This window comes from Oryctolagus cuniculus, chromosome 2, assembly GCF_964237555.1.
Source record: "Oryctolagus cuniculus chromosome 2, mOryCun1.1, whole genome shotgun sequence".
In the NCBI taxonomy this organism is placed as follows: domain Eukaryota; kingdom Metazoa; phylum Chordata; class Mammalia; order Lagomorpha; family Leporidae; genus Oryctolagus; species Oryctolagus cuniculus.
Window position 1 is genome coordinate 159,420,812 of NC_091433.1, and position 26,030 is coordinate 159,446,841.

At 45.1% G+C, this 26,030-nt stretch overlaps 1 protein-coding gene across 2 annotated transcripts in view; it reads left to right on the plus strand.

The window, feature by feature from the left end:
* Positions 1-26,030, plus strand: part of THADA (THADA armadillo repeat containing) — a 375,449-nt gene that overhangs the window by 293,790 nt on the left and 55,629 nt on the right. For both annotated transcript variants that reach the window (XM_051842959.2, XM_070069193.1), the window contains exons 32-34: positions 23,186-23,565; positions 24,152-24,270; positions 24,618-24,690. In XM_051842959.2, the coding sequence (XP_051698919.2) occupies positions 23,186-23,565; positions 24,152-24,270; positions 24,618-24,690 (572 nt within the window). The remainder of the gene's footprint in view (positions 1-23,185; positions 23,566-24,151; positions 24,271-24,617; positions 24,691-26,030) is intronic.

Genomic DNA, 26,030 nt, shown 5'->3' on the forward strand with positions numbered 1-26,030 from the left:
ATAAAATTGTCTTGAAATATATGAATTTAATTTTGACAAATGGAGAGATTTGAAAAATTTTTCATGACTTGTCACAAAACCCAAAAAGTTACCTTCAAGTAATGTTAGTGATAATGAAAAAAATGTGGCCACTAGAAAATTGTCTTTACATATCTGGCTCCTATTATATTCCTTTTGGGAGCACTGATTTTGTCCAGTCCTTTGGGTATTGCCCTGGTAAACCACAGGCTCCGTGGGTGTGTGTCTGTGCATCTGTCTACGTGAGTGTTCACATTCATAGACAACATCTACACACAGTGGTAGCAAAGTCTCCTCCTTTGAGGACAGAGTAGATTTGTAGAACTAACCAAGTGTCAAATAAAAGGTTAATTAGGATGGATAACACTGTTTGGGATAAAAAATAAACTGTGAGCTTAAAGTAGTGAAATCTATTCTTGGTGTGTCATAAATCATTTCCAAAGTCAGTTTGAGAAGTGGATGACTTACCTAGATGTATAGTTCTCAGTATACTTTCAAAGTAATGTTGTGGGGCAGACATTTGCCCTAGTGGTTAAGAATCTGCTCGGGACACCACTTCCTGTATTGGAGTGCCTGAGTTTAGTGCCGACTCCATTCTCAATTCCAGCCTCTTGCTTATGCACATCCCGGGAGGCAGCAGGTTGAGGACCTGGATTGCATTCTCTCTCTCTCTCTCTCTCTCTCTCTCTCTCTCTCTCTCTGCCTTTCCTTTCAAATAAATAGAATTATTTTTAAAAATAATGTCATGATATTACAGTTTTACCTTGTAAGCTCATTGAAAGAATAGGCCATGTCTTAAATTCCTTGTTTGCAACTAAGCACACAGCAGGCCCTTGTTGAGTGGGTTGGTTATGGGGGCATTGTGCTGCAGCAGGTTAAGCTGCTGCTATGGCCAAGCACCAATTCGGGTCACAGTTACTCCACTTCCAATGGAGCCCCCTGCTAACACACCTGGGAAGGCAGAACATGATATCTCTGCAACACACATGGGAGACCAGAATGGCGCTCTGGGCTCCTGGCTTCAGCCTGGCTGAGCCCCAAGCTATTGTAGGCATTTAGGGAGTGAATCAGCAGAAGGATGATCTCTGTCTTACCCTCTCTCTGTCACTTTGGCTTTCAAATAAATTAAATCTTTTTTTAAAAGATTTATTTATTTTATTTGAAAGAGTTACACAGAGAGAAGGAGGGGCAGAGAGAGAGAGAAAGAGAGAGAGAGAGAGGTCTTCCCCTAATTGGCCACAACGGCCAGAGCTGCACTGATCCAAAGCCAGGAGCCAGGAGCTTCTTCTGGGTCTCCCACATGTGTATAGGTTCCTTAGCATTGGGTCACCTTTTGCTGCTTTCCCAGGCCATAGCAGAGAGCTGAATAGGAAGTGGAGCAGCCAGGACTCAAACTGGCACCCATATGGGATGCTGGTACTGCAGGTGGCGGCTTTACCCACCATGCCACAGCACTGGCCCCTAAATTAAATCTTTTATAAATACAGGTTAGTTATTAGCTGATTGATTGAAATGCACAGTTTGCCTGTTTTTAGAACAGTAGCAGTTGTTATCAAGATACAAGTCTTATTTCCACTCACATATCAATCAGATGGGGATTCATTTTCTGAATTCAAATGACATGTTTATATCATGCATATATTGTAAATATGTATATAATAGCCCCCATTATTGGCTCACAAAGGCCATAGTCAATGCCTTTTAGACAGTGCAGACATTTTAGAATGCCTCATAGAGAGTGCAGCTAGATCCCTGGGTTTGAATGCTAGATCTGCCATTTACTTTGTGATGTTGGGCAAGTCACTTAACCTCGTTGAGACACTTTCTTCTCAAATGTTAACAGGGATAATAGTAGAATCTGTGTGTGAGAGCTGTTGTCCCTTTGTACACGTAAAGCCCTATATGTGCTTCACGTGGTACAGAGGTAGTGCTCAATAAATATTAACTACTATTTATACTATCAGTATAATAATGATTACTGTTGTCACCATCATTAGTTAGAAAGCACGCTTCTAATCCCATCACCTGCAGCCTGGCAGAATGGGTCTCAATCCCTTCCCTTTACAGTTGCCCTCATGTTCTTCAGCGTCCTTAGGCAGAAGGAATTACCTGCTGTGCATAGGTGGTCAGGAGTCCGCGGGGTTAGGGATGCTTCTGCCTCTCCGATCTGGAAAAAGATCATCTTTTTCATTTATTGCTCCCTTCATTAGCCATGCTAGCATCAGATATATGTTGCATGCCTGTGTCCAGCGGTAGAGATGAATGTGTCTTGGACTTAGAATTAATTCAGTAAGGGGCTACAGATACTAGAAGGAAGCAGGTCTGAGACACACTTGAGGCACTAAAGAAAAAGAACGGGCATTTCTCCTTGGGGGATAGGGAGGGCTTCATGCAGGAGGAGGTGTTGAGCAGATTTGGACGATGGACAAGGGGGATCCACCAGGTGGGCAAGGAGGAAGTCTGTGGTACAGACAGAGGGAAGAACACTGCCAAGGCCGTAGGGGCACACATCACACAGCCTTCAGGGAACTGCACCAGGCTGAAGGGAGTGCTGGGTCCAAGGCCAGGCCAGTGTGATGAGAAGTGAGGCCGAACCAGGCATTCTGATACAGGACTCCGGGCATCTTAACTGGCATCTTCATTGCCGGGCCACACATGGGCCCCAGGATCATATCATTTTTAAAACAAGGTGACATTCCTTTCTCTGCCCTCATCCTCGTAGGATGCCTAGGACCCTTGTGGAGCCAAGTTCCTGTTGTTGCTGGGAAAGAATGAGCTGAAATTTCATTCACTGAGTATCAGAGAGATTTTCCCTGGTACTGTGATGAACTGACACTAGGAGTTCAGGAGGTGGGTCGGGGGTGGAGAGTGGAGGACCAGACTTGAATTAAAAGCAGCACGATGCTAAAAATAGTCGTTTAGAATGGTCAGGCGATGGAGAGGTTTCCTTCTCTTGCTTTCCATTTTATTAACTTTATGCAGTGTAACTCTGTTCCATTCATATGTGTATTTGCATCTATTTGAATATTCAATGCAGTTATGAATCTTGAAAGGGATTATTTTAAAAGCAATGAAATAGCAATTTCAGGGCAGCTTTTTTAGGTGGAGGAGGATCTGCCCCCGGCCTCTTGGAATGCTATTCTGTAAGTGACCTTGGCAGTCGCTTCCTACCTCTGAAATGTCTTAGAGCCACACTGCTGGGCTGGGGGCATAAACAAGCCGAGAGACAGTGAAGGAGAAAGGCAGAGAAGATGATTAGAAAAGCTTAAGATAATGATGTGTTTTGTGTAATTCAAACTTTTATCTCAGGACTTCCCAATCATTTGAGGTTTCCTCAGCCATTAACTAGGTTTTAAAAATTCCAAATCTGGAGGTTTTGTTTGGAGTTTTAAAGTGATTTAAGCCCACAAGGACTCTCTGTCCCTGTATTCTTTTTCCTCTTCAGAATCCAGCTGTCATCATTAGTATATCTCAGTTTCCTGCTGGAAGGAAAATTACAGCCTCCAGTTGGGGTTGGGGGGATGAGGAAGCAGGCGGCTGCTGCCCCAAGGACTCGGAGCTGTATCACGGGCCCAGGCGGGGCCCATGAAGCCATGAGCTTCAATTCTAATTTTAAACCATCTTCAGTGATGTGCTCTCAGATGGGAAATTTTTTCCGTTGAAATATCTCCTTACTGAAGGAGACCTAAGTACTTAGCCCTTTCCCTCTGAGAGGCGGACTTCCTGTGTCTCCCTGCGCCCACACCCCTCGGCTCTCGTGTTCTTCACAGCTATTGAACTGACCATTTTCTTTCTCTACGTATTGAAATAAATACCCTACCCACTGGCACTTTAAGGCTCATTTTAAGCCGTCCTGGTGGGTTTGTGAGTGAGTTTTTCCTTTCCTAGTCGGCATTTTACAAATTTCATGCAGCCTGATTCTTTTATAATTATATGTATTATAATCTATTGAAATATGAATCTTGAAGAGTATTAGGTAACCCAAAAGAAATAAAGAAATGACACAGTGACAGTTGCATAGAAATGCTTTCAGTGGAAAAGGAGTTGTCTGGCTCCCTCGAGGACAGCTGCTTCCCTGCCCCTGAAATGTCCATAGGCCGCCCAGTACGCCCCCATTTGTAGGAAGCCTTATTTCTGCCATCATCTTCCCTGTAGAGGATGAATACTAATGACGCACATTTACTGAGCATTCAACTCTGCCAAGTACTGTGCTAACGAAGGAGGCCCTCGAGACATGAGACAGCCAGGGCACAGAGGACTGGCCAGTGTCTCCTGTGGACTGAGGAGCAGGGCCTGAGCTCTTCAGCCATGCACCAGCAGGACTGGAGTCAGGAAAGACCAGCCACCTTCTCTGAGGAGAGCCCCAGACCCTCCGGGGACTCAGCTTCGCAGGCTTCTGCCCCACTGCAGACACCCAGGGCTGCCAGAGAGGGATCCTCTCCAGGCATCTATGGCCCTTTCCTACCCGCGGTTGTCTCTCATCCAAGGGTATGTAGGATAATGCAGGAGCCCGCCCGGGACTGGAGCATGTTACTAGAAAGAGAGAGTGGCCATCTGCCCTTTTCCCCTTTGCAAGGGGACCTATGGCCGCTGCACAAAACACTTCCCAGTACCAGGCTGCCGGTGACTGCGTTTTGTGGTTTTTTTGTGAGTTGGGATTTATAGTTCAGAGCTCATCACTCTGCCAAGTGCAATAAACATTTTGTTTTAACTGGAATGCAACTTTTATTATTGTTATTATTTTTCTTCTAAATGCCTTAAAAGTGACCAGCTTTTGAGAATGAATTAGAATCCCTAAACAGTCTGAAGGCCGAGTCAGTGTGCTGTGTATGGATGTGCAGGGGATTAGAAGACAGGCAGTCATTTAGTACTGCTGTATTTATGTCACAGACGTGAGCTAATACAAGCCCTCCCACTGGCCAGCTTAGATGTCGATAATGGTTAAATGGTAAAACCTGTGAGAGGTATTCAACAATGCCTTGTATTTGTATGGCCTAACATGAATGATATATGTGTGACATGAATAAATAAAAGGTCAGTGACTTTTATGACATATTAACTTCCTTTACCTAGTTCCTGGGAAATCCAGCCAAACAATTACAAAGAATAAAAACACTGGCAACTTACAAACACCTGCTTTGATTATGTGGTCTAATTGGGTTAAATTTAACCAAATCCATCTGAACAAATTGAAAACAATTCTTATCTATTCCTCGGTCATGCACTTTTATCGGCGTTGGATGCAGATGTGTTTAATATGACACAGTTGCTGCTATTCTCTCAGCTCTGGGTGGGAGATAAAAGAGAACTGAGAGCGTATTTTTAGAGTCTTCTGGCGACTTTGTATTTCTGAGCTTGCAGCTATAAAATTTCAGGAGGAAAAAAAAATACAAGCTTTGTTGTCAATAAATTAGTTGGTTTTCTCCAAAATATTGGGACTGTCATCTGAACTGTTGGCTTTTGCCAAAAGTATCTTTCCCAGGGAGCAGTGAGCTCCTAAAATAAGCAGATGATTCCTAGCTGGCTTTCGGAAGGCAGAAGAATGCAGGGTGTGTTATTAGATTGCTGGGTTAACATGGTGTTTACTCCTTGTTAATTTTAAGCCTAGTGCTGACTACATAGGCCCACAATTCTTAGAATTTCAGAGTTTGAGATCATTTGATCTGTAGGTAGAATGGAAACTAGCAATTAAGTGACTTGCCCAAGGTCATACAGTTGGTCGGTGACAAACTCAAGGTTTCCTGGCCTCTGGCCCACTAGCCCCTCTCTGTGACAAAGTCAAGGGCCTCGTAATAGCGTGACAGTTGGACTGAGTGTCTATATCTGTGACAGACCATGTCATGAATCCTTCTCACCCACATTCCATCCAGGAGTAAAATGCCATTCAAATGAGTGAAGAAGGTACTTCACCAATTTTGTGTACTGCTGCCTTTCTCCACCCCCTGCCCCTCATCACAAATCATCTGAAACCAGTTGCCCATGTCAATTACATTGTTATGCAGGTAGATTTTGAAAGCCTATTCTAGATACTTCCTGTAGGTGGAAACACCCTTTTGTAGCCTTTTATGTCTGGATCTTTCACTTGACATGTTCTGAGGGTTCCTCCATGGTGTAGCATGAATCAGCACTTTTTCCCTTTATATGACTGAATTATATTCCATTGTATAGAGATCACATTTTGTTTCCATTCAGCAGTCCCTGGTAGTCCAGCTAGATTTTGTTGGTCTTTGCCAGCTGTACTGTACCTTGCAGCGGTACTCTTGGTGGTGTTGGCCCAAAGTCCACTGGGTGCAAGGAATGTCTTCAGCCTTATATTCTGTTTCTTACAGAGTGGCCCCCAAGTCAGGCACATTTCCAGAGCTCTACATCGTGGCACTGGAAAGGGATTGGGCTGAGTGGTTCTAGCCTCTCTCCTATAGCAGATGAGGCAGAAGAGATAAGCCCCAGTTACGTAAAGGAGTCTTCCCAGCCACCTGCTGAGGCTTAGATGACTATTACTCTGGATCCCATTGCCTGAGGGGGGCAGAAAAGCGCCAGGTCCTTTGTGGCTAAGAGGTTAAATGCAGGGGGGAGCTGCCTAGCGTACCAGCCAGGGTGGGGAGATTTCTGATCCCCAGCCTTGTCCTTCAGACAAATTCACTAAAGATCCAAAAGCAGCATATGCTTAGAAGTAACTTTGTGTCTTTGGCTTGCCATGTGTTTGTCCTGTTATTTCCTGACTTCCTCCCTGTGTTGGGCAAAGGCTGGGATAGCATAGTGGGTGGAGGGAAGAAGTGGGAGATGGTGGTCCCGCCCAGCGTCTGGTGAGCTCATCTTGAGCCATCCCACGTCCCTTGAGAACTCTTCCCACTTGCTGTCTCCCAAGCCAGCCTTGCTTGTTTTTATGTTTTGACTTGACAGGTCGCCTCCAAGTCGTATGTCGTATTCTCTACTACACGTTCTCCTTCCTCTGAGGGCTGCAGTGCTTGAAGCCTGCATGTCTTGGAGCTTTTGCTGGGGGCAAGGGAAGAGGGGAGTTTTCAAAGCCGGGGGCGGAATGGGGGCCACACCTGTGTAAGCAGGGATGAAGGGGCTCAGAGAACTGGAATCAGAAGTGGACAAGAAATAAACACCCAGTCCCAGTTGAGAGTGAGACCAAGGTTAGTCTCCAGACCCTTCCACGGCTCCTTCTGCGTATTTGTAATTGGAAGGGCCCTTGGGGTCAGGATTACAGTTTACTGGGAGGGGCAGAGGATTAAATAGAAGAATGGAATTTCCCTTCGATAAGGCGAAGCCAAGATTTATTAAATCAGTTGATTTTTTTTGTTGTTGTTGTTGTTATAGTTCCTATGGTTTCCTTTTCTCTACAAATATATTTTTTAACAGAGAAATTGCGTAACAGGACATTAACATTCACAGAGTGTACAAATTATCATCTGTGATTATTTTTAGAACCAGTTTATCAACCATTTCAGATAAAAACATTTGTTGGATCTCTGCCCATCTCTGACCAGAGCTACAGTTCTTTGAAATGGGAAAAGCAGAGGCCATCTCCCTGCACACTGAAAGTGGAATCTGCTTTGTGTTTTCCTGCCTCCAATTTTTTTAAAGTGGGTGGAGGAGCTAGGAGAGAGGGGGAGGATAGAGAAAACTTTGTAACAAGGAGATCTGCAAATTTTTCTCAACCTAATGACTTCAGAGAACCCAGAGCCTGCACCATATATGGGAGAGAGATTCATTCATACATTTGAAGCATGGGAGGAAAGGCGTGTGCATGATCCAGCAGAAGGAAGAGCCTGCTGAGACTTGGTGCAGCCGCCTCTCCATGGTGGCACTGTCAGCAACCTTGCCATGCACACGTGTCCTCCTGGTGACTTAACCTTGTAGAGTGAGACCGTTTTTGTTTGTTTGGCCTTTTCAGTCCTGATGGCTGCTTATAAAGAGAGCAAGTTTGCAGTGATTACTGGGGCCCGTAGCCATCTCTGCCCCTCAGAGTCTTCTATTTTCCCTGCCTACTCTTTTATGTTTGGCTAGTTCAGCATATGACATAACAGCGAAGGCCACGTGCTGTGGAGCAGTCTTGAGCTGAGCACTAGGGGAAGGGGTTGACTTAAGATTAGGGCCACGGTGCACAAAACCAAATACCAGTAGACCCCGGAGTTATGCACATGCAGCGTGGCCAGGTGCTTACACTGGGAGAGGCACAAATGATCCCAGGCAGTCTGAGGCACAGGTTCCCTGCACTGGCCACAGCAGAGACTTCCTTAGAACACAGGCTTGGGGCAGCAGGGGTCCTCTCCCAGAGTCGCTGAATCAGAAACTCTGGGGGTGAGCTGCTCAAGTTTGAGAACCCCTGGTCTGAGGCCACAGCACAACTGCCCCCTTCCTGTCCCCATCCTCTGCTCCTCCTCCCTCGCCGTCTCCCCTACCCCCTCTGCTAAGTGCTTAAATTCACCTGAGTTAAATAAATTCTCTTACAGTGTAACTCCACTGTACCCATAATTATGTGGTAATGATGTCATCCCCCCCCAATTTTTCAGAATACTCTCATTAAAGCTAGTTAGATTAACATGCATGATTTTAAGATTGTGTTGATTAAAAAAAAGCAGAGGGACATAGACTTTACATCTACTGGTTCACTCCCTAAATGCCCACAACAGCGGGACTGTGCCAGGCCAAAACCAGTAACCTGGAATTCTCTCCAAGTGTCCCATGTGGGTGGCAGGGACTCAAATACTTGGGTCATCACCTGCTGCCTCCAGGGTGTGCATTAGCAGGAAGTCAGAATGGAAATGGAGCTGAGACTCAAACTCAGGCCTCCACTATGGATGTGGGCATCCCAAGCTGAGTCTTAATCACCACACCAAACACCTACCCTATACTGATTTTTTAAGAGACTTAACCAGTGTGAGTGGCTCAGAAAATCAAAGGTGAGTGACTGACAGCCTGTCCTTTGAGCTTATGCTCCTCCTGCAGGCAGGAGAAAGACTTCCCTAAATCTCCCCCCCCCCCCAACCACCACTAAGGAACCTTTTATTTAAGGAATTCGAACTTCATGCATTTCATAAGTACAACTTTAGGAACATAGTGATTCTTCCCACCACCCTCCCACCCCCTCTCCTACTCCTCTTCCTCCTCCCTCTCCTATTCTCATTCTTATTTTTTACTAAGATCTATTTTCAATTAACTTTATACAGATATGATTCTTTTTTATTTATTCAAAAGTCAGAGAGTTACACAGAGAAAAGAGAGGCAGAGAGAGAGAGAGAGAGGTCTTCCATCTGATGGTTCATTCCCCAGTTGGCCACAACGGCTGGAGCTGCGCCGACCCGAAGCCAGGAGCCAGGAGCTTCTTCCAGGTCTCCCACGTGGGTGCAGGGGCCCAAGGACTTGGGCCATCTTCCACTGGTTTCCAAGGCCATAGCAGAGAGCTGGATTGGGAGAGGAGCAGCTGGGACTAGAACCAGCGCCCATATGGGATGCCAGCGCTTCAGGCCAGGGTGTTAACCTGCTATGCCACAGTGCCAGCCCTATACACATATGATTAACTCCATACTAAGTAAAGAGTTCAACAAATAGTATGGGGAAGAAAAAAACTGTTCCTAAACAGTCAAGACAAGGGCTGTTCAAAGTCATTGCATCTTTAAGTGTCAATTTCACGTCTATAGATTATCTTTTAGGTGCTCTATTAGTTATCACAGATCAGATGTAATATGGTATTTGTCCTTTTGGGACTGTCTTATTTCACTAAGTATGCTGTTTTCCAGTTTCATCCATTTTATTAAAAATGACAGGATTTATTTAAAATGATAGGATTTCGGTTTGTTTTTTGTTACCCACTAGTAACTATTAGTAGTAACTAGTAACTAGTAGTATTCCATGGTGTATGTATCCCATAATTTCTTTATCCAGTCTTCATTTGACGGACATTTTGGTTGATTCAATTTCTTAGCTATTGTGATTTGAGCCACAATAAACATGGGGTACAGATAACTCTTTCATATGCTGATTTCATTTCCCTTGGGTAAATTCCCAGAAGTGGGATGGCTGGGTCATATGATAGGTTTATATTCAGATTTCTAAAGTATCTCCATACTGTCTTCCACAGTGGTTGTATCAGTTTATATTTCTACCAGCAGTGGATTAGGGTACCTTTTTCCCCACATCCTCATCAGCATTTGTTGTTTGTTGATTTCTGTATGAAAGCCATTTTGATTTGCATTTTCCTGATGGCTAGTGATACTGAGCATTTTTCAGGTGTATATTGGCCATTTGGATTTCCTCTCTTGAAAAATGCCTATTTAAGTCCTTTGCCCATTTCATTTAAAAAAAAAAAAAAAGGTTTGGGGCCGGGTGCTGAGGCACAGCAGGTTAATGCCCTGGCCTGAAGCGCTGGCATCCCATATGGGCGCTGGTTTGAGCCCCAGCTGCTCCACTTCTGATCCAGCTCTTTGCTCTGGCCTGGGATAGCAGTAGAAGATGGCCCAAGTCCTTGGGCCCCTGCACCCGCGTGGGAGACCCGGAAGAAGCTCCTGGCTCCTGGCTTCGGATCAGCGCAGCTCCGGCTGTTGTGGCCATCTGGGGAGTGAACCATCAGATGGAAGACCTCTCTCTCCCTCTCTGCCTCTCCTCTCTCTGTGTAACTCTGACTTTCAAATAAATAAATAAACCTTTTTAAAGGTTTTTTTTTTTTAAAAAAAAAAAAGGTTTATTTATTTATTTATTTGAAAGCTAGAATTACAGAGAGGCACAGGCAGGGTAGGAGGAGAGAAGTGTCTTCCATCCAGTGGTTCACTCCCCAAATGCCCACAATGGTCAGAGCTAGACCAATCCAAAGCCAAGCCCAGGAGCCTCCTCCAGATCTCCCATGTGGGTGCAGGAGCCCAAGAACTTGGGCCATCTTCTACTGCTTTCCCAGTCCACAGCAGAGAGCTGGATGGGAAGAGGAGCAGCGAGGACTCAAACTGGCACCCATATGGGATGCCAGCACTGCAGGTGGCAGCTTTACCTGCTATGCCACAGCACTGGCCCCTCCTTTGCCCATTTCTTAACTGGGTTGTTTTTGTTGTTGTTGTTGAGTTTCTTGATCTCTTTATATATTATGTTTATTAATCCTTTATCAGTTGCGTACTTTGCAAATAATTTCTCCCATTCTGTCGGTTGCCTCTTTACTTTGCTGATTGTTTCTTTTGCTGTGCAGAAGCTTCTCAATTTTATATAATCCCATTTGTCAATCTTGGCTTTGACTGCCTGTGCCTCTGGGGTCTTTTCCAAGAACTTTTTGCCTATGCCAATATCTTGCCGGGTTTCCCCAATGTTCTCTAATAATTTGATAGTATTGGGTCATAGATTTAGGTCTTTAATCCATTTTGAGTGGATTTTGTAGGGATATTGCTTCATACTTTGTATGTGGAGATCCAGTTTTCCCGGCACCATTTGTTGAAGAGACTGTTCTTGCTCCAGGGATTGATTTTAGCTCCTTTGTCAAAGATAAGTTGGTATAGATGTATGGGTTGATTTCTGGACTTTTATTCTGTTCCATTGGTCTATCCATCTGTTTTTTGTTTGTTTGTTTGTTTGTTTTGACAGGCAGAGTTAGACAGTGAGAGAGAGAGACAGAGACAAAGGTCTTCCTTCCATTGGTTCACCCCCCAAATGGCTGCCACAGCCGGCGCGTTGCGTCAATCTGAAGGCAGGAGCCAGGTGCTTCCTCCTGGTCTCCCATGCGGGTGCAGGGCCCAAGCACTTGGGCCATCCTCACTGCCTTCCTGGGCCACAGTGGAGAGCTGGACTAGAAGAGGAGCAACTGGGACAGAACCAGCACCCCAACTGGAATTAGAACCTGGAGTGCAGGTGCCACAGGCAGAGGATTAGCCTAGTGAACCGCAGCGCCGGCCTATTCATCTGTTTTTATTATAACTTCCCTGTAGTATGTCTTGAAATCTGATATTGTGATGCTTCCAGCTTTGTTTTTGTTGTATAAGATTGCTTGAGCTATTTGGGGTCTCCTGTGTTTGCATATGAATGTCAGCATCATTTTTTCTATATCTGAGAAGAATGTCCTTGATATTTTGATTGGTATTGCATTGAATCTGTAAATTGCTTTCAGTAAATGGATATTTTGATGATACTGATTCTTCCAATCCATGAACATGGAAGAATTTTCCTTGTGTGTGTGTGTTCTCCTATTTATTTCTTTAATGTTTTGTAATTCTCATTATAGAAATCTTTGATAATCTTGGTTAAATTTATTTCATGGTATTTGATTTCTTTCTTTCTTTCTTTCTTTCTTTTTTTTTTTTTTTTTTTTTTTTTGGACAGGCAGAGTGGACAGTGAGAGAGAGAGACAGAGAGAAAGGTCTTCCTTTTGCCGTTGGTTCACCCTCCAATGGCCGCCGCAGCCAGCGCGCTGAGGCCGGCGCACCGCGCTGATCCGATGGCAGGAGCCAGGAGCCAGGTGCTTTTCCTGGTCTCCCATGGGGTGCAGGGCCCAAGCACCTGGGCCATCCTCCACTGCACTCCCTGGCCACAGCAGAGAGCTGGCCTGGAAGAGGGGCAACCGGGACAGAATCCGGCGCCCCAACCGGGACTAGAACCCGGTGTGCCGGCGCCGCTAGGCGGAGGATTAGCCTAGTGAGCCGCGGCGCCGGCCCGATTTCTTTCTTTCTTCTCTCTCTCTCTCTCTCTCTCTCTTTCTCTCTTTTTTGTAGCTATTGTGAATAGGATTGATCTTAGAAGTTCTTTCTCAGCTGTGGCATTGTCTGTGTATACAAAGGCTATTGATTTTTGTGTGTTGATTTTATATCCTGCCACTTTACCAAACTCTTCTATGAGTTCCAGTAGTCTCTTAGTGTGGAGTCTTTTGCATCCCCTATATATAGAATCATGTCATCTGCAAATAGGGATAATTTGACTTCCTCCTTCCTAATTTTTATCCTTTTGATTTTTTTTTTTTCTTTCCTAATGGCACTGGCTAAAACTTCCAGGACTATATCGAGTAGCAGTGGTGAAAGTGGGCATCCTTTCCTGGTTCCGGATTTCAGTGGAAATATTTCCAACTTTTCCCCATTCAGTGGGACACTGGGTGTTGGTTTGTCATAAATTGCCTTGACTGTATTGAGGAATGTTCCTTCTATAAAAGGTGTTATATTTTATCAAATGCTTTCTCTGCATCTATTGAGATACTCATATGGTTTTTGTTCTTCAGTTTGTTAATGTTATGTATTACAGTGATTGATTTGCACATGTTGAACCATTCCTGCATACCAGGAATAAATCCCATTTGGTCCAGATGAATGATCTTTCTTATGTGTTGCTGGATTTGATTGGCTAGTATTTTGTTGAGGATTTTTGTGTCTATGTTCATCAGGGAGATTGGTCTGTAGTTCTCTTTCTTTGCTGCATCTATTTCAGGTTTAGAAATTAAGGTGATGCTGGGTTCACAGAAGAAGTTTGGGAGAATTCTCTCCCTTTAAATTGTTTCAAATAGCTTGAGAAGAATGAGAAGAATTGGAGTTAGTTCTTCTTTAAACACCTGGAAGAATTCAGCAGTGAAGCCATCCAGTCCTGGGCATTTCTTTGTTGGGAGAGTCTTTATTACTTATTCAATTTCTATCTTGGTTATTGGTCTGTTTAGGTTTTCTATGCCTTCATGGCTCAATTTAGGTAGGTTGTATATATCCAGGAATCTATCCATTCCATGTCAGCATACAGCTTTTTGTAGTAATTTCTGATGATTCTTTTTATTTCTGTGGTCTGTTGTTACATTTCCTTTTTCATCTATAATGTTTTTGGTTAATTGGGCCTATGGCTTATCAATTTTGTTTATTTTTTCAAAAACCCAGTTTTTTGTTTCTCTGATCTTTTATATTTTTTGTTTTGATTTTGTTTTATTTCGTCTCTAATTTTAATTATTTCTTTTCTCCTACTAGTTTTGAGTGGGGTTTTTGCTGTTGTTTTTCTAGGTCTTGAGATGCATTGATAGCTCATTTATTTGATGCCTTTCCAATTTCTTGATGTAGGCACCAATTGCTATAAACTTTCCTCTTAACACTACTTTTACTGTATCCCATAAGTTTTGATATGTTGTATTGTCATCTTCATTCATTTCCAGAGATTTTTGATTTCTCTTGATTTCTTCAGTGACCCACCATTCATTCAAGAGCATATTGTTCAGTCTCCATGTGTTTGCATATGTTCTAGAGATTCTTGAGTTGTTAATTTCCAGCTTCATTCCATTGTGGTCAGAGAAGATGCATGGTATTATTTTGATTTTTTTGAATTTGCTGACACTTGCTTTATGGGCTAGTATGTGGTCTATCATAGAGAAAGTTCCATGTGCTGGTTGGAAGAATGCGTATTCTGCAACTGTAAGATGAGGAGTTCTGTAGATATGTTAGGTCCATTTGGTCTACAGTGTCAATTAACTCTGTTGTTTCCTTACTGATTTGCTATCTGGTTGATCTGTCCATTGCTGAAAGTGGGATATTGAAGTCCCCCATTACTATTGTATTGGAGTCTTTGTCTCCCTTTAGATCCCTTAGCATTTCTTTTAAATAGCCAGGTGCCCTATAATTAGGTGCATATAAATTTATTAGAGTCACATCTACCTGTTGAATAGATCCCTTAATCATTACCTAGTGCCCTCCTTTGTCTCTTTTAACAGTTTTTGTGTTAAAATCTATTTTCTCTGATATTAGGTTGGCTACACCGGCTCTTGGTTTTTGTTAGCATGGAATATCTTTTTCCAGCCTTTCACTTTCAGTATGTGTGTATCTTTGTTTGTGAGATGTGTTTCTTATAGTCAGCAAATCGATTTTTTAAAAAAAAAAAAAAGATTTTATTTATTTATTTGAGAGGTAGAGTTATAGACAGTGAGAGGAAGAGACAGAGAGAAAGGTCTTCCTTCCGTTGGTTCACTCCCCAAATGGCTGCAATGGCTGGAGTTGTGCCGATCCAAAGCCAGGAGCTGGGAGCTTCTTCCCGGTCTCCCACACGGGTGTAGGGGCCCAAGGACTTGGGCCATCTTCCACTGGTTTCCCAGGCCATAGCAGAGAACATACAAGAGGAACAGTGAGGACTAGAACCAGTGCCCATATGGGATGCTGGCGCTGCAGGTGGAGGATTAACCTACCACGCCACAGCACCAGCCCCGAGTTTTGTTTTTTAATCCATTCTTCCAGTCTATCTTTATTTATTTATTTATTTTTGACAGGCAGAGTGGACAGTGAGAGAGAGAGACAGACAGAAAGGGCTTCCTTTTGCCATTGGTTCACCCTCCAATGGCCACTGCAGCCGGCGCACCGCACCTATCCAAAGGCAGGTGCTTCTCCTGGTCTCCCATGGGGTGCAGGGCCCAAGGACTTGGGCCATCCTCCACTGCACTCCCTGGCCACAGCAGAGAGCTGGCCTGGAAGAGGGGCAACTGGGACAAAATCCGGCGCCCCAACCGGGACTAGAACCCGGTGTGCCGGCGCCGCAAGGCAGAGGATTAGCCTACTGAGCCGCGGCGCCAGCCCCAGTCTATCTTTTAACTGGAGAACTGAGGCCATTTACATTCAAGGTGACTATTGATAAGTAACAACTTTGCCCTGCCATTTTCCCATAAATATTCCCATTGTTTACTTTGGATTTTCTTTATACCTTTACTGGGAGATTTTCTGCCCTCACCTTCTTTCCTAGTGATGATCATGCTTCTTTGTGTCCCTAGCAGGCATCCTTAATCATCTTTTGTAAGGCTGGACAAGTGGTGACAAATTCTTGAAATTTCTATTTGTTATGGAAGGTCTTTATTTCACCGTCATTCGTAAATCAGAGCTTTGAAGGATACAGTGTTCTGAGGGTAACAGTTTTTTTCTCTTAAGACTTGGAATATATCTTGCCATTCTCTCCTAGCCTGTAAGGTTTCTGATGAGAAGTCAGCTGTGAGTCTAATTGGAGATCCTCTGAAAGTAATCTGGCGTTTTCTCATGCACATTTTAGAATCTTTTCTTTATGTGTTACTGTACAGAGTTTTACTAAAATGTGTCGTGGTGAGGATCTTTTCTGATCATGTCTATAAGGAGTTCCATGTGCTTCCTGTACTTGGATGTCCCTTTCTTTCTCCAAATTAAGGAAATTTTTTGTTATTATCTCACTAAAAAGGCCTAATCCATTCTCTCTTCCCGCACCTTCAGGAACTCCTAAGACCCATATGTTGGGTCATTTGATAATATCCCATAACTCTCCAACACTACTTTTTAGTTTTCTAATTTCTTCTTCCTTTTTTTGGGCTGACTAAATTTTCATGGGAACACTTTGCTCCCCGAGAAAGATGAAGCCCAAAGCAATCAAGATTGAGAAAACCAGCAGAAAATTTAAAAACTACTTTCTGACAGAAAAGTGCTGCTAAACTTGAGACTGGGGAGCTGAACTTCATTCCTTTGTGTCTTGCAAACAAAAAGCTCTCTCGTAGAAATGAAAAATAAGTACCACATGTTGAATGTGAGATACATGTGGAAAAACACATTCAGTGCTTCTGCAGGGAGAAATCCTGGTGGTGGAAACCATTTGCCGAACTCACACTGCTGTATGTTTGATCCCCGTAACAGCAGCTGTAGCTGTGGATCCGGGATTCACCCAGTGTTTTTCTAAAGCTCTCAGAGGATTACTGAGCTGAGAACCACTGTGCAAGAGGAAAGCAACACCTTTGTAGTCCCTGTAGCTTCTTCTGTTGACATAGTGGGCATTTCTGTCCCCCAACCTCCTGTTCCACCAAGATGAGCCCTCACTCTCATTCCAGGGGCTCCCTGAGCACCCCACCCAATTGGAAGCTGCACAATTGCAGAGCCTGGTCTTTCTAATTCATTGTTACACCAAGACCTAGAAGGGGCCTAGAACAGGCCCTGTACAGAGTGAGCCAGCCTGCCTGCCTGCTATGGACCTTTATAACGGACATTCCTTCTTTGTAATTGCTAGTGATTTTCCCTCGATGGATGTTTTTATCTGAAAGAGATAATGGGGTGTGGTGAATTTTCTAGCTCTTTACCACTGTGAAGCACTGGGCTGGAATCAGCTGGGCCATCCTTGGAACTGGAGCCGGCTCTGCACTCACCCACAGCCCTGGGACGTTGTCCTATGGGGTGTGCTTCTCAGCTGGTTGCAGCAGAATGGCTTGCAGCCTTCTCGAGAGTACAGTCATCTGTGTCCAAAGCCACACCAACTGAATCAGAACCTACAAGAGTGGGATTCAGACATATGTGGTTTTCAATAACCTCTCTTTAATAACCTTCACTTGAGGGCAGTGGTTTCCGAAATACAGTGCAGTAGCAGCAGCAGCAGCTGCAGCTGCAACAGAACCTGAGAGCTTATTAGAAATGTAGATTCACAGCCCCGTCCCGGGCCTTGGCCCTCAGAAGCTCTAGGGCGAGGTGCGGGCAGCAGCCTGTGTGCTAACCACAGCCGTCAGTTGGACAAGCTGTGTTCAGGAGTAACACTTGGGGCCATAATTGCTGCACAACACAGAATATTTTTCCCAAGCTAGAGTTTGGAGAAAGTGCCTGAGTATCATTTGATGATTTTCTACTTTATCAATTAGACCTAACCCCTCTTGCTGCTCCTCGGTTGAACCTTAATTCAAGGAAACCATTGGAAGGTCTCCCAGTGTCTGCTCCTAACTCTCCCCGGAGGGGCACCAGGCAGCCTTTGGGGCTCTTCTGAAAATTTGTTCCCTTTTTAACCACTTCCAGGGGAAAATAAGTACCTATTGCATTGATTTTTGGCATTTCTTAGAGCATTTGTATTCTCTTTACCTACCTCTTCCTTTGTGACCTTGGACAAGTAACTTAGTCTTTCTGTTTCCTCATCTGAAAATGTGGGGATGGTAATAACAGAACCTGCTTCATTAACGAGTTAATACTTATTCAAGTGCTTAGAGTAATACACAAGTGTCAATTATGAAGGTAGTTTTTATTCATAGCATTAAATAATGGGTATGTAATGTTCTATAATAACAGAATAGCACATGGTCAGATATGCAGTCAGTCTTCCCTGTCCATGAGTTCCACATCAACTTACTCAACCAGCTGTGGATAGACAAAGATTGCATCTGTACTGAACATGTACAGACCTTTCTTCTTGTCCTGACTCCTTAAGCCATGCAGCAGAACCCTGTTGACTTAACGTTTACATTGTATTAGGTATAAGTAATCTAGATGTGGTTTAAAGTATGCAAGAGCATATGCTTAGGTTATTTGCAACCATTATGCCGGTTTTGTTTTTGTTTTTGTTTTTTGTTTGTTTGTTTTTGACAGGCAGAGTGGACAGTGAGAGAGACAGAGAGAAAGGTCTTCCATTGCCGTTGGTTCACCCTCCAATGGCCGCCGCAGCCGGTGCACCGCGCTTCCGAAGGCAGGAGCCAGGTGCTTCTCCTGGTCTCCCATGGGGTGCAGGGCCCAAGCGCTTAGGCCATCCTCCACTGCACTCCCTGGCCACAGCAGAGAGCTGGCCTGGAAGAGGGGCAACCGGGACAGAATCCGGCGCCCCGACTGGGACTAGAACCTGGTGTGTCGGCGCCACAAGGCGGAGGATTAGCCTATTGAGCCGCGGCGCCAGCCCACTGTGCCGTTTTATATAAGGAAGGGGCTGAGCATTGGGATCCTGGAACCAATCTCCCAGATACCATGGGCCAACTGCACTTCACACAAGTCAGCTTTTACCCCTAAAAATTGGAGAGCACTAAGCATTTTGTAATTGTTGTTTTTGTCTTACAATTATTATTGTTCTGAACTTGTCATTTATCCTCCCATTAGTCTTAAATCTCCTTAATAACAGATCATTTTCCTTCTCAACTCTGAGTCTCTGAATCTCGGAGTACCTAATACATGCTCAGGAAACATTAATCAAATTACCCTACAATGGAGCCCTCCCTGAGCATAGTCCGTGCCTCCTTCTTTAGGGTGGCACCCTCATCCCTGGTTTGGGGGACATCATCCCTCTTTGAAGCCCCAGAGGAAGCAGGTGGGCCTCTGGGGCCCAACAGACTGCATCCCCTACCTGTAAAACTCTTTCAGATAATAGGTTCCTCTGAAATTATCCAGAATGGCCCTACTCTTTGTCTTATTTTTTACTACATTTTTAAGAACAGATCTCTCAGCCATGTTTGCCAACAAATGAAACTCCTTTTTTTTTTTTTTAACATTTTTATTTGAAAGGCACAGGGGCTACACTGTGGCGTAGTGGGTAAAGCCACCACCTGTAGTACCAGCATCCCATATGGGTGCCAATTCAAGTCCTGGCTGCTCTACTTCTGAACCAGCTCTCTGCTATGGCCTGGGAAAGCAGTAGAAAATGGTCCAAGTGCTTGGGCCCCTGCATCCTAGTGGGAGACCCGGAAGAAGCTCCTGGCTCCTGGCCTCGGATCAGCTCAGCTCCAGCCATGGCGGCCATTTGGGGAGTGAACCAGTAGATGGAAGACCTCTTTCTCTCTCTCTGCCTCTGCTTCTCTGTAACTCTGCCTTTCAAATAAATAAATCTGAAGGAAGGAAGGAAGGAAGGAAGGAAGGAAGGAAGGAAGGAAGGAAGGAAGGAAGGAAGGAAGCAGAGTTACAGAGAGAGGTGGGGAGAAAGAGAGAGATCTGTCCATCGAAGGAAGGAGGGAGGGAGGGAGGAAGGAAGGAAGGGTGGGTTACAGAGAGAGGTGGGAGAAAAAGAGAGAGATTTCCATCCATTGGTTCACTCCCCAAATGGCAGCAGTGGTTTGAGCTGAGCTGGGTCTCCCACATGGGTGGCAGCTGGCCATTCTCCACTGCTTTCCCAGGCACATTAGCAGGGACTTCAATTGGAAGTGGAGCAGCTACGATATGAACTGCCACCCATGTGAGATGTTGGCGGTGGCTTTACCCACCATGCCACAACGCCAGCACCATGAAATTCCTTTTAAATGCAGTGTTGTCCTCCGGCAGCAGTAGGTGGGAGAGGGAGGGGTGAGGTACCTGCAGACCACGGTGGGATTAGGTTTATAGGCATTGGACACAGAGATGACACAAGGCTGAGGATCCTAGCTGATGCTTTATAAAGAAAACTGCTTCTAGCTTCAGCTGGGACTTCTGCGGAGTCTGAGTTAAGAGCAAAGGTGTGTCTGCAACTGCAGGTGGTGGATGGTGGCCTCCATGGGGTACTCCCATGTGGGAGCTTGAGACCAGTCCCCAGTTTGTCTCTTGGGGCAGACTTCTTGAAACAATTTTGTGTGTTACATGAATATTCTATATTTTATATTTTAAATTTCTGGATTATTGCTAGTCTGTGCTACTTTTAAAAGAGATTAATTTATTTGAAAGGCAGAGAGAGGAAGAGTCAGAGAGACAGACCTTCGATCTGCTGGTTCACTCCCAAAATGGCCACAGTGGCTGAAGTGGGGCCAGTCCAAAGCCAGGAGCCTAGAACCCCATCTGGGTCTCCCATATGGGTGGCAGGGACACTAGGATTTGGGCCAGCCTCCACTGCTTTCCCAGGTGCATTAGCAGGGACCTGGATCAGAATTGGAGCAATCAGGACTTGAACTGGCACTCTGATAATAGGATCCTGGTGTCTTAGGAGGTGGCTTAACCCTCTGTACCACAACACTGGCCCCAGCCTATGCTACTTTTCATTTCAGGTAAGTTTTTCCAGATGTTTTTGTGATCTCTATTATGTTATGGTAGTTTTCTAAAGGATGGAATTATCAGTCAGAGAACAGTACCAATCCCATGTCCAAATTTCAGCCAGGCAATTGATGAAGTCAGCCCTCATATTCTTGTAGATAAAACACTGTGGGTAAAGTGGTACAGTTAGGAAAATTCAAAACTGAGAAATAACTGGAACCAAAGAGGGCTAGTTAACAAGTTGGTGAGAGTTCAGAGTGGGGTCAGAGGCTGGCACAGGCAGGGGCATGCTTTAATACCCCTAAATGGCTCTTTCCCCGTCCTGGCACAGTGAACATTTTTAGTAATGGGGTGATGTGGCTTTTATTCTGTGAAACTGAGATTTATCCAGTTGCTGCTGGATGACAAATGTGTTACCTGAGGAATCGGGTCCTGAGAGGTACCCACAGCTCTCCCTCAAGTCTTCCTGCCCTGTTGAGTCCTGCCAGTTTTATCACTTCAGTGACTGCTACACCCACCTTCTCCCCATCTCTTCTGTGTCAGCCCATTTTCTGCTGCTACAACAGAGGATCACGGCCCGGGCACATTATAAACAACAGAAGTTGGGGTGAGCGTTGTGGTGCAGTGTGTTAAGCTGCTGCTTGGGGATACCCTCGTCCCATATCAAAGCACTCATTCAAGTTACAGCTTCTCAGCTTTCTGCTAATGTGCCTGGAAGACAGCAGAGGATGGTCCAGGTACTCGGGTTCCTGCCGCCCTCTCTCTTCCTTCAAATAAATAAAATCTTTTTAAAAAATAAATACAGAAAAATAAAGTTTATTTGCTCATGGTTCTGAAGACTGGGAAGTCCAAGATCACAAGCTGCATCTGGTGAGGCCTTCACACTGAATATAACTTGGAGGACGTGCAAGCAAGAAGGCAAGAGAGGTTCGAACGCCTCCCAGACACACTGTCACGGTCACTGCCAACTCAGCTTCACAGTGACAGCACTGACCTCTTCAAGAGGGTGGAGCCCTCGTGGTCTAATCACCTCTTGATGATCCCCTCTTGATTCTGTTACAGTGGCAGCCTAGGTTCAACATGAGTTTCGGAGAGGACATCAAACCGTGGCCCCTCCCTTGCTGCGGCCATTGTCATGGCTCTCTGAGACCACTGCAGTGGGCCTTTAGCTGCTTTCCCTGCTTTGTACTGACACTCAGGCATAAGAACACCACCAGGACATTGTTCACCTGGTTTTGTTTACAGTAACCCCAGGACCGTATTCCCTGGCCTGTAGAAGAATGACCAGGCTCCTCCTCATGGTCCAGGAAGCTCGGTGTGTCTTGATCGTATTTCTTACCCAGCCGTGTCTCCTGCTCTCCCCCACGTCACAGTTTATGCTGTGTGGTGTCAGCACGTACTTCCTGGTGTGGTCCATTCTGTTTCATGCTGTTGAACCTTTGCTCAGGTGATTCCTCTACCTTTTGGTTCTAATGTATTTTCCCTCTGTTTTCCTTTGAGATTCAAATTATCGTTTATACTACTTAGTGGAATTATTTGTTCGTAAATTCTCTTTCTGAAACTAAACTATCAACTCGTTAAAGGCAGTGACCTTATTTTACTTAGCACCTAGTACACAGGCAATAGGTTGCTTTTTTGTTTTTTAATCAAAACTAAGACTATGAAAAGATCTCAGCAACTAAAAGGCAGACCAGAAAACTTAACAGAGATAAAATTTAACAGGGATATACTTGGGTTTAAAACAAACAAAGAAAGCGGGTCTTGACCTTAGTACCGGAGTGTAAGGTGGGAGAATGACTCACCACCATCGAGTAGACCATGTGAAAGAAGAAGGGCTGTGGTTTCAGTTGACTTTGTGCTCCATATGAGTCAACAGCACGAGGCACCTAGTAACACGAGTAACCTAGTGTGCTGAACACAGAAAGCAGTGGTCCTGCCAGAGAGCCATGATCCATTCCATGGGCCAGGGCTGTCCAAGGAGGGCAGCTGCAATAGTGAGAGGAGGTGAAGCCCCCCCTCCCTGCCCCCATGGGGAAGGGAGTGAGATGTTCCATTTGGAGAAGTCGGGCACAATGATTGTAATCAAATGCCTAAGGAGCTATTCCTCGGGGAGGCTCGAGTGGGTCTCTAAGAACGTTGTGACAGTTAGATCAGCTAATGATGACTCATGAGCTCTAAGTCACCGTAGGACTCAACCTAGAGCCTCTGGGAAGTGGGTGCTGTAGAGGAGACTTGAGCCCCTGAAGGAAGTCAGGACTAGATGCCCTTTTCTCCTGGTCACCACTGAGGCTCTTGAGTCACTGGGTCCATGTTTAGTGGAATGTCGAGGGTGGTGCCATGAGCACATCTGATGGTAATGCCTGCCACTTGCTGGGATAGGAATTGCTTCTGAGCCTGGAGCCTGAACCTTAGGGGGCTAGTCCCTCACCACCTTGTTTGAAATCTCCTCAAGAATAACATCTAACGGCCCCATCTAGTGTATTCAGAGCCTTCCATTGTCCTACGTGCTTTTGTGGAAAGTTGAGTAACGTGATTGTCTATTTCCCTTGCTTTTTTTCTTTGCTTTCTAGTTCTGGAGAGTCTCGGCTTCTGGGAAGAAGTCAGAGGAATCATTTCAGGATCAGAGCTGATAACAGGATTCCCTTGTACCTCCAAGGTGCCAGGCCTGTCCCAGTACCTCCAGAGCCTCACCAAACTAGCCATTGCTGCAGTGTGGGCAGCAGAGGCCAAGGCTGGAGAGCATCCAAGGGATGTTCCGATCTCCCTCTCTCAGCTGTTGGAGTCGTCCTTTCCTGAAGTGCGCCTGCTGACCCTGGAGGCCCTGTTGGAAAGGTTGTCTTCAGTAGCCTGTGGCTCAGAAGAGAAAGAACTGCAACCCTTGCTGTGCAATATGGGCGAGAAGTTCCTGCTGTTGGCAATGAAGGAAAATTGCCCAGAATGCTTCTGCAAGGTAAAGCGCCTGGTGTGCTGGCCAACCCCTTCCACGCCCTCCATTCTTTGGTGAAGCACCATGAAGGTTAGCATGGGCTGGGGCTCTCTAGGGGCAATCAGCCTCCAGAAGGTAAGGGCTCTCTTTGTACAGTACTTGTCATAGCTTCAGTCTGAACAGTGCTAAGAAAGCTGTCAACAACAGTGGTGTTGATGGTGGACATTAACTCTCTGCCACTCTCAGGCCACTCTGGGATGTCTAGGAAGCAAATCATTAGAAACTAACCATAGCAGGTGTCTGAGGAAGTCTCTGCCGACATGCCTGTTTGGATGCAGATGGCTGTCTGGAAAGCACCATCAGCAGTAAAGAGTACTGGCTTGGGAATCTGGGTGTCCGCCTGTGATCCCAAGTCAAGAGGGACCATTAGGTTTGCCATTGCTGTACCCTATCCCAGTCTGCCAAGAGTCTTACCAGGAAAATGGGCAGTCCCTGAAGCCTTTGGAAAGATAGACCCTCTCATCAGTGTAAGTGATTATTATTTGACATCTGGAGACTTTGCCTCTGAGTCTTTCTTCCCTTCTTTTTTTCATGGATTTGACTCTCACAGATACTGAAAATTCTCCATTGCTTGGACCCTGTTGAGTGGCTTCCCCAGACGGAACACTGTGTCCATCTAACCCCAAGGGAGTTCCTGAGCTGGACCATGGATATTGCTTCCAATGAAAGGTTTGCGCCCAGCGTTCCCTGTGCAGCCTAGGTGGGATGTGTGAGCCCATCTGTCATTATGGCATGAGCTTGCACACAGTTCTAGCCTAAGGGCTTACGTACTGTATTTCTTTCTAGTGTCAGCCGGGGAGCCATGTTCTAAACTCAAGCAATAGAATGATATCAGAGTTTCACATTAATAACAAAATATTAATTGCTTCTGGAAGCATTTGTGTAGCCAGGAGGTAGAGATTTCCAGTGTTCACATATGTCTGAATTACAGATTATCTACAAAATCCATCTGCATATAAAATATTTGATTTTCATTGTGTGTATGTGTGTATGTGTTTTTGTTTCCTTTTTTCAAGATTTGAAATTCAGAGTGTAGCTCTGAGACTTGCCTCCAAAGTGATTGCCCATCACCTGCAGGCACATGAAGAGGTAAGACTGATTGCATCCTGGGGCTGGGTTTTGTGCTCTCAAGGGTGTCCATAGAAGCAAACCATCTCAGGCAGTCGGAATCACTGTGACACGTGGGTTTTCCACTTCAGGTATGATTTGTGGAGTCTTTGTGCCCTGCCTTTCTTTGCTCTGGTCTTGGGCATTTTTCATTAATCTGTGAGGCTAGTAACACAGCCTCCCCACAGTCCACATATGTTCAAACCCCTTGTTTTCCTTCATTTTTCTAACTTAACTCTTTATTAAAGAAGAATAAACAAGTCAGTTCCAAGGATATTTAGGATTGCAACCTACTGATCTAAGTATGAAAATCTGTTGCCAGAAGCTGGCTGGTTAAGCCTCTATCTTTGGTACCGGCATTCCATATGGGTGCTGGTTCAAGACCAGCTGTTCTGCTTCTGATCCAAGTCCCTACTAATGTACTTGGGAAAGCAGTGGAATATAGATCAAGTGCTTGGGCCCCTGCACCCACCTGGGCAACGCAGGAAGAAGCTGCAGGCTCCTGAATCCAACTGACTCTGCATCAGGCTCATGTGTGTGCCACCTGTTTTGGATGTCCTCTGGGGAGGAACTGGAACTAAAGCAAGCACGTAATTCCTGGGAAAATGCCTCAAGACAGATATACGCATACTTAGTAGACAAGAAAGATCCCACCATCGCAGAATTACCAGTGGGAGGCAGACAGTCCCACAATAAAAGATATGGATTACCACTACCATCCTGTGATAGCGAGGGCATAACATTGTAGATTCTGAGTCCCAGCAGTAAGCCCAGCACTGAGGCACAAAGCTGAGCGGAGACTGGAGGTATGCATCTAATGAGCAAGAGAGTAGAGCATCTGATGCCCTCTTAGGGAGGCAGGCAAGGGCTCTGGGAACCAGAGGAGGGAGGGGTCCTGGGGGGCAGAGGAAGACATCATAGAGGAGACTGTTAAATTCAGAGAGCTTGAGGCTTGGTGGAGATAAAACCAGAGAATGAGAAATAGCAACAGGGAAACAATTTCCTTGGCTCTGTTATTCAAAGGCAGGCGAGGAGCTAAACCTAGGAGACATGCAGGAGGTGAGGGTGGAGGAGTTTGGAAGAAAGTAGGCCAAGACAGCCTAGTAAGTCCGTCAAAGACATCATTCTGATCTAATGCTACTTTTAGTTGTCATGGGCAACTGAAGTCACCGCTTGATACTTGAATGAAGTGATACTCAGTGAAAATTGGGAGCTTTCTAGGAAGAGGAAACCAAACAGAATTGTGGAGAAACACATAAAGAAGTTCCTGGAGGAACCTAGGCTCCTTTGTGCATTGGGAGTTAGCACCTTCCTCAAGGCCT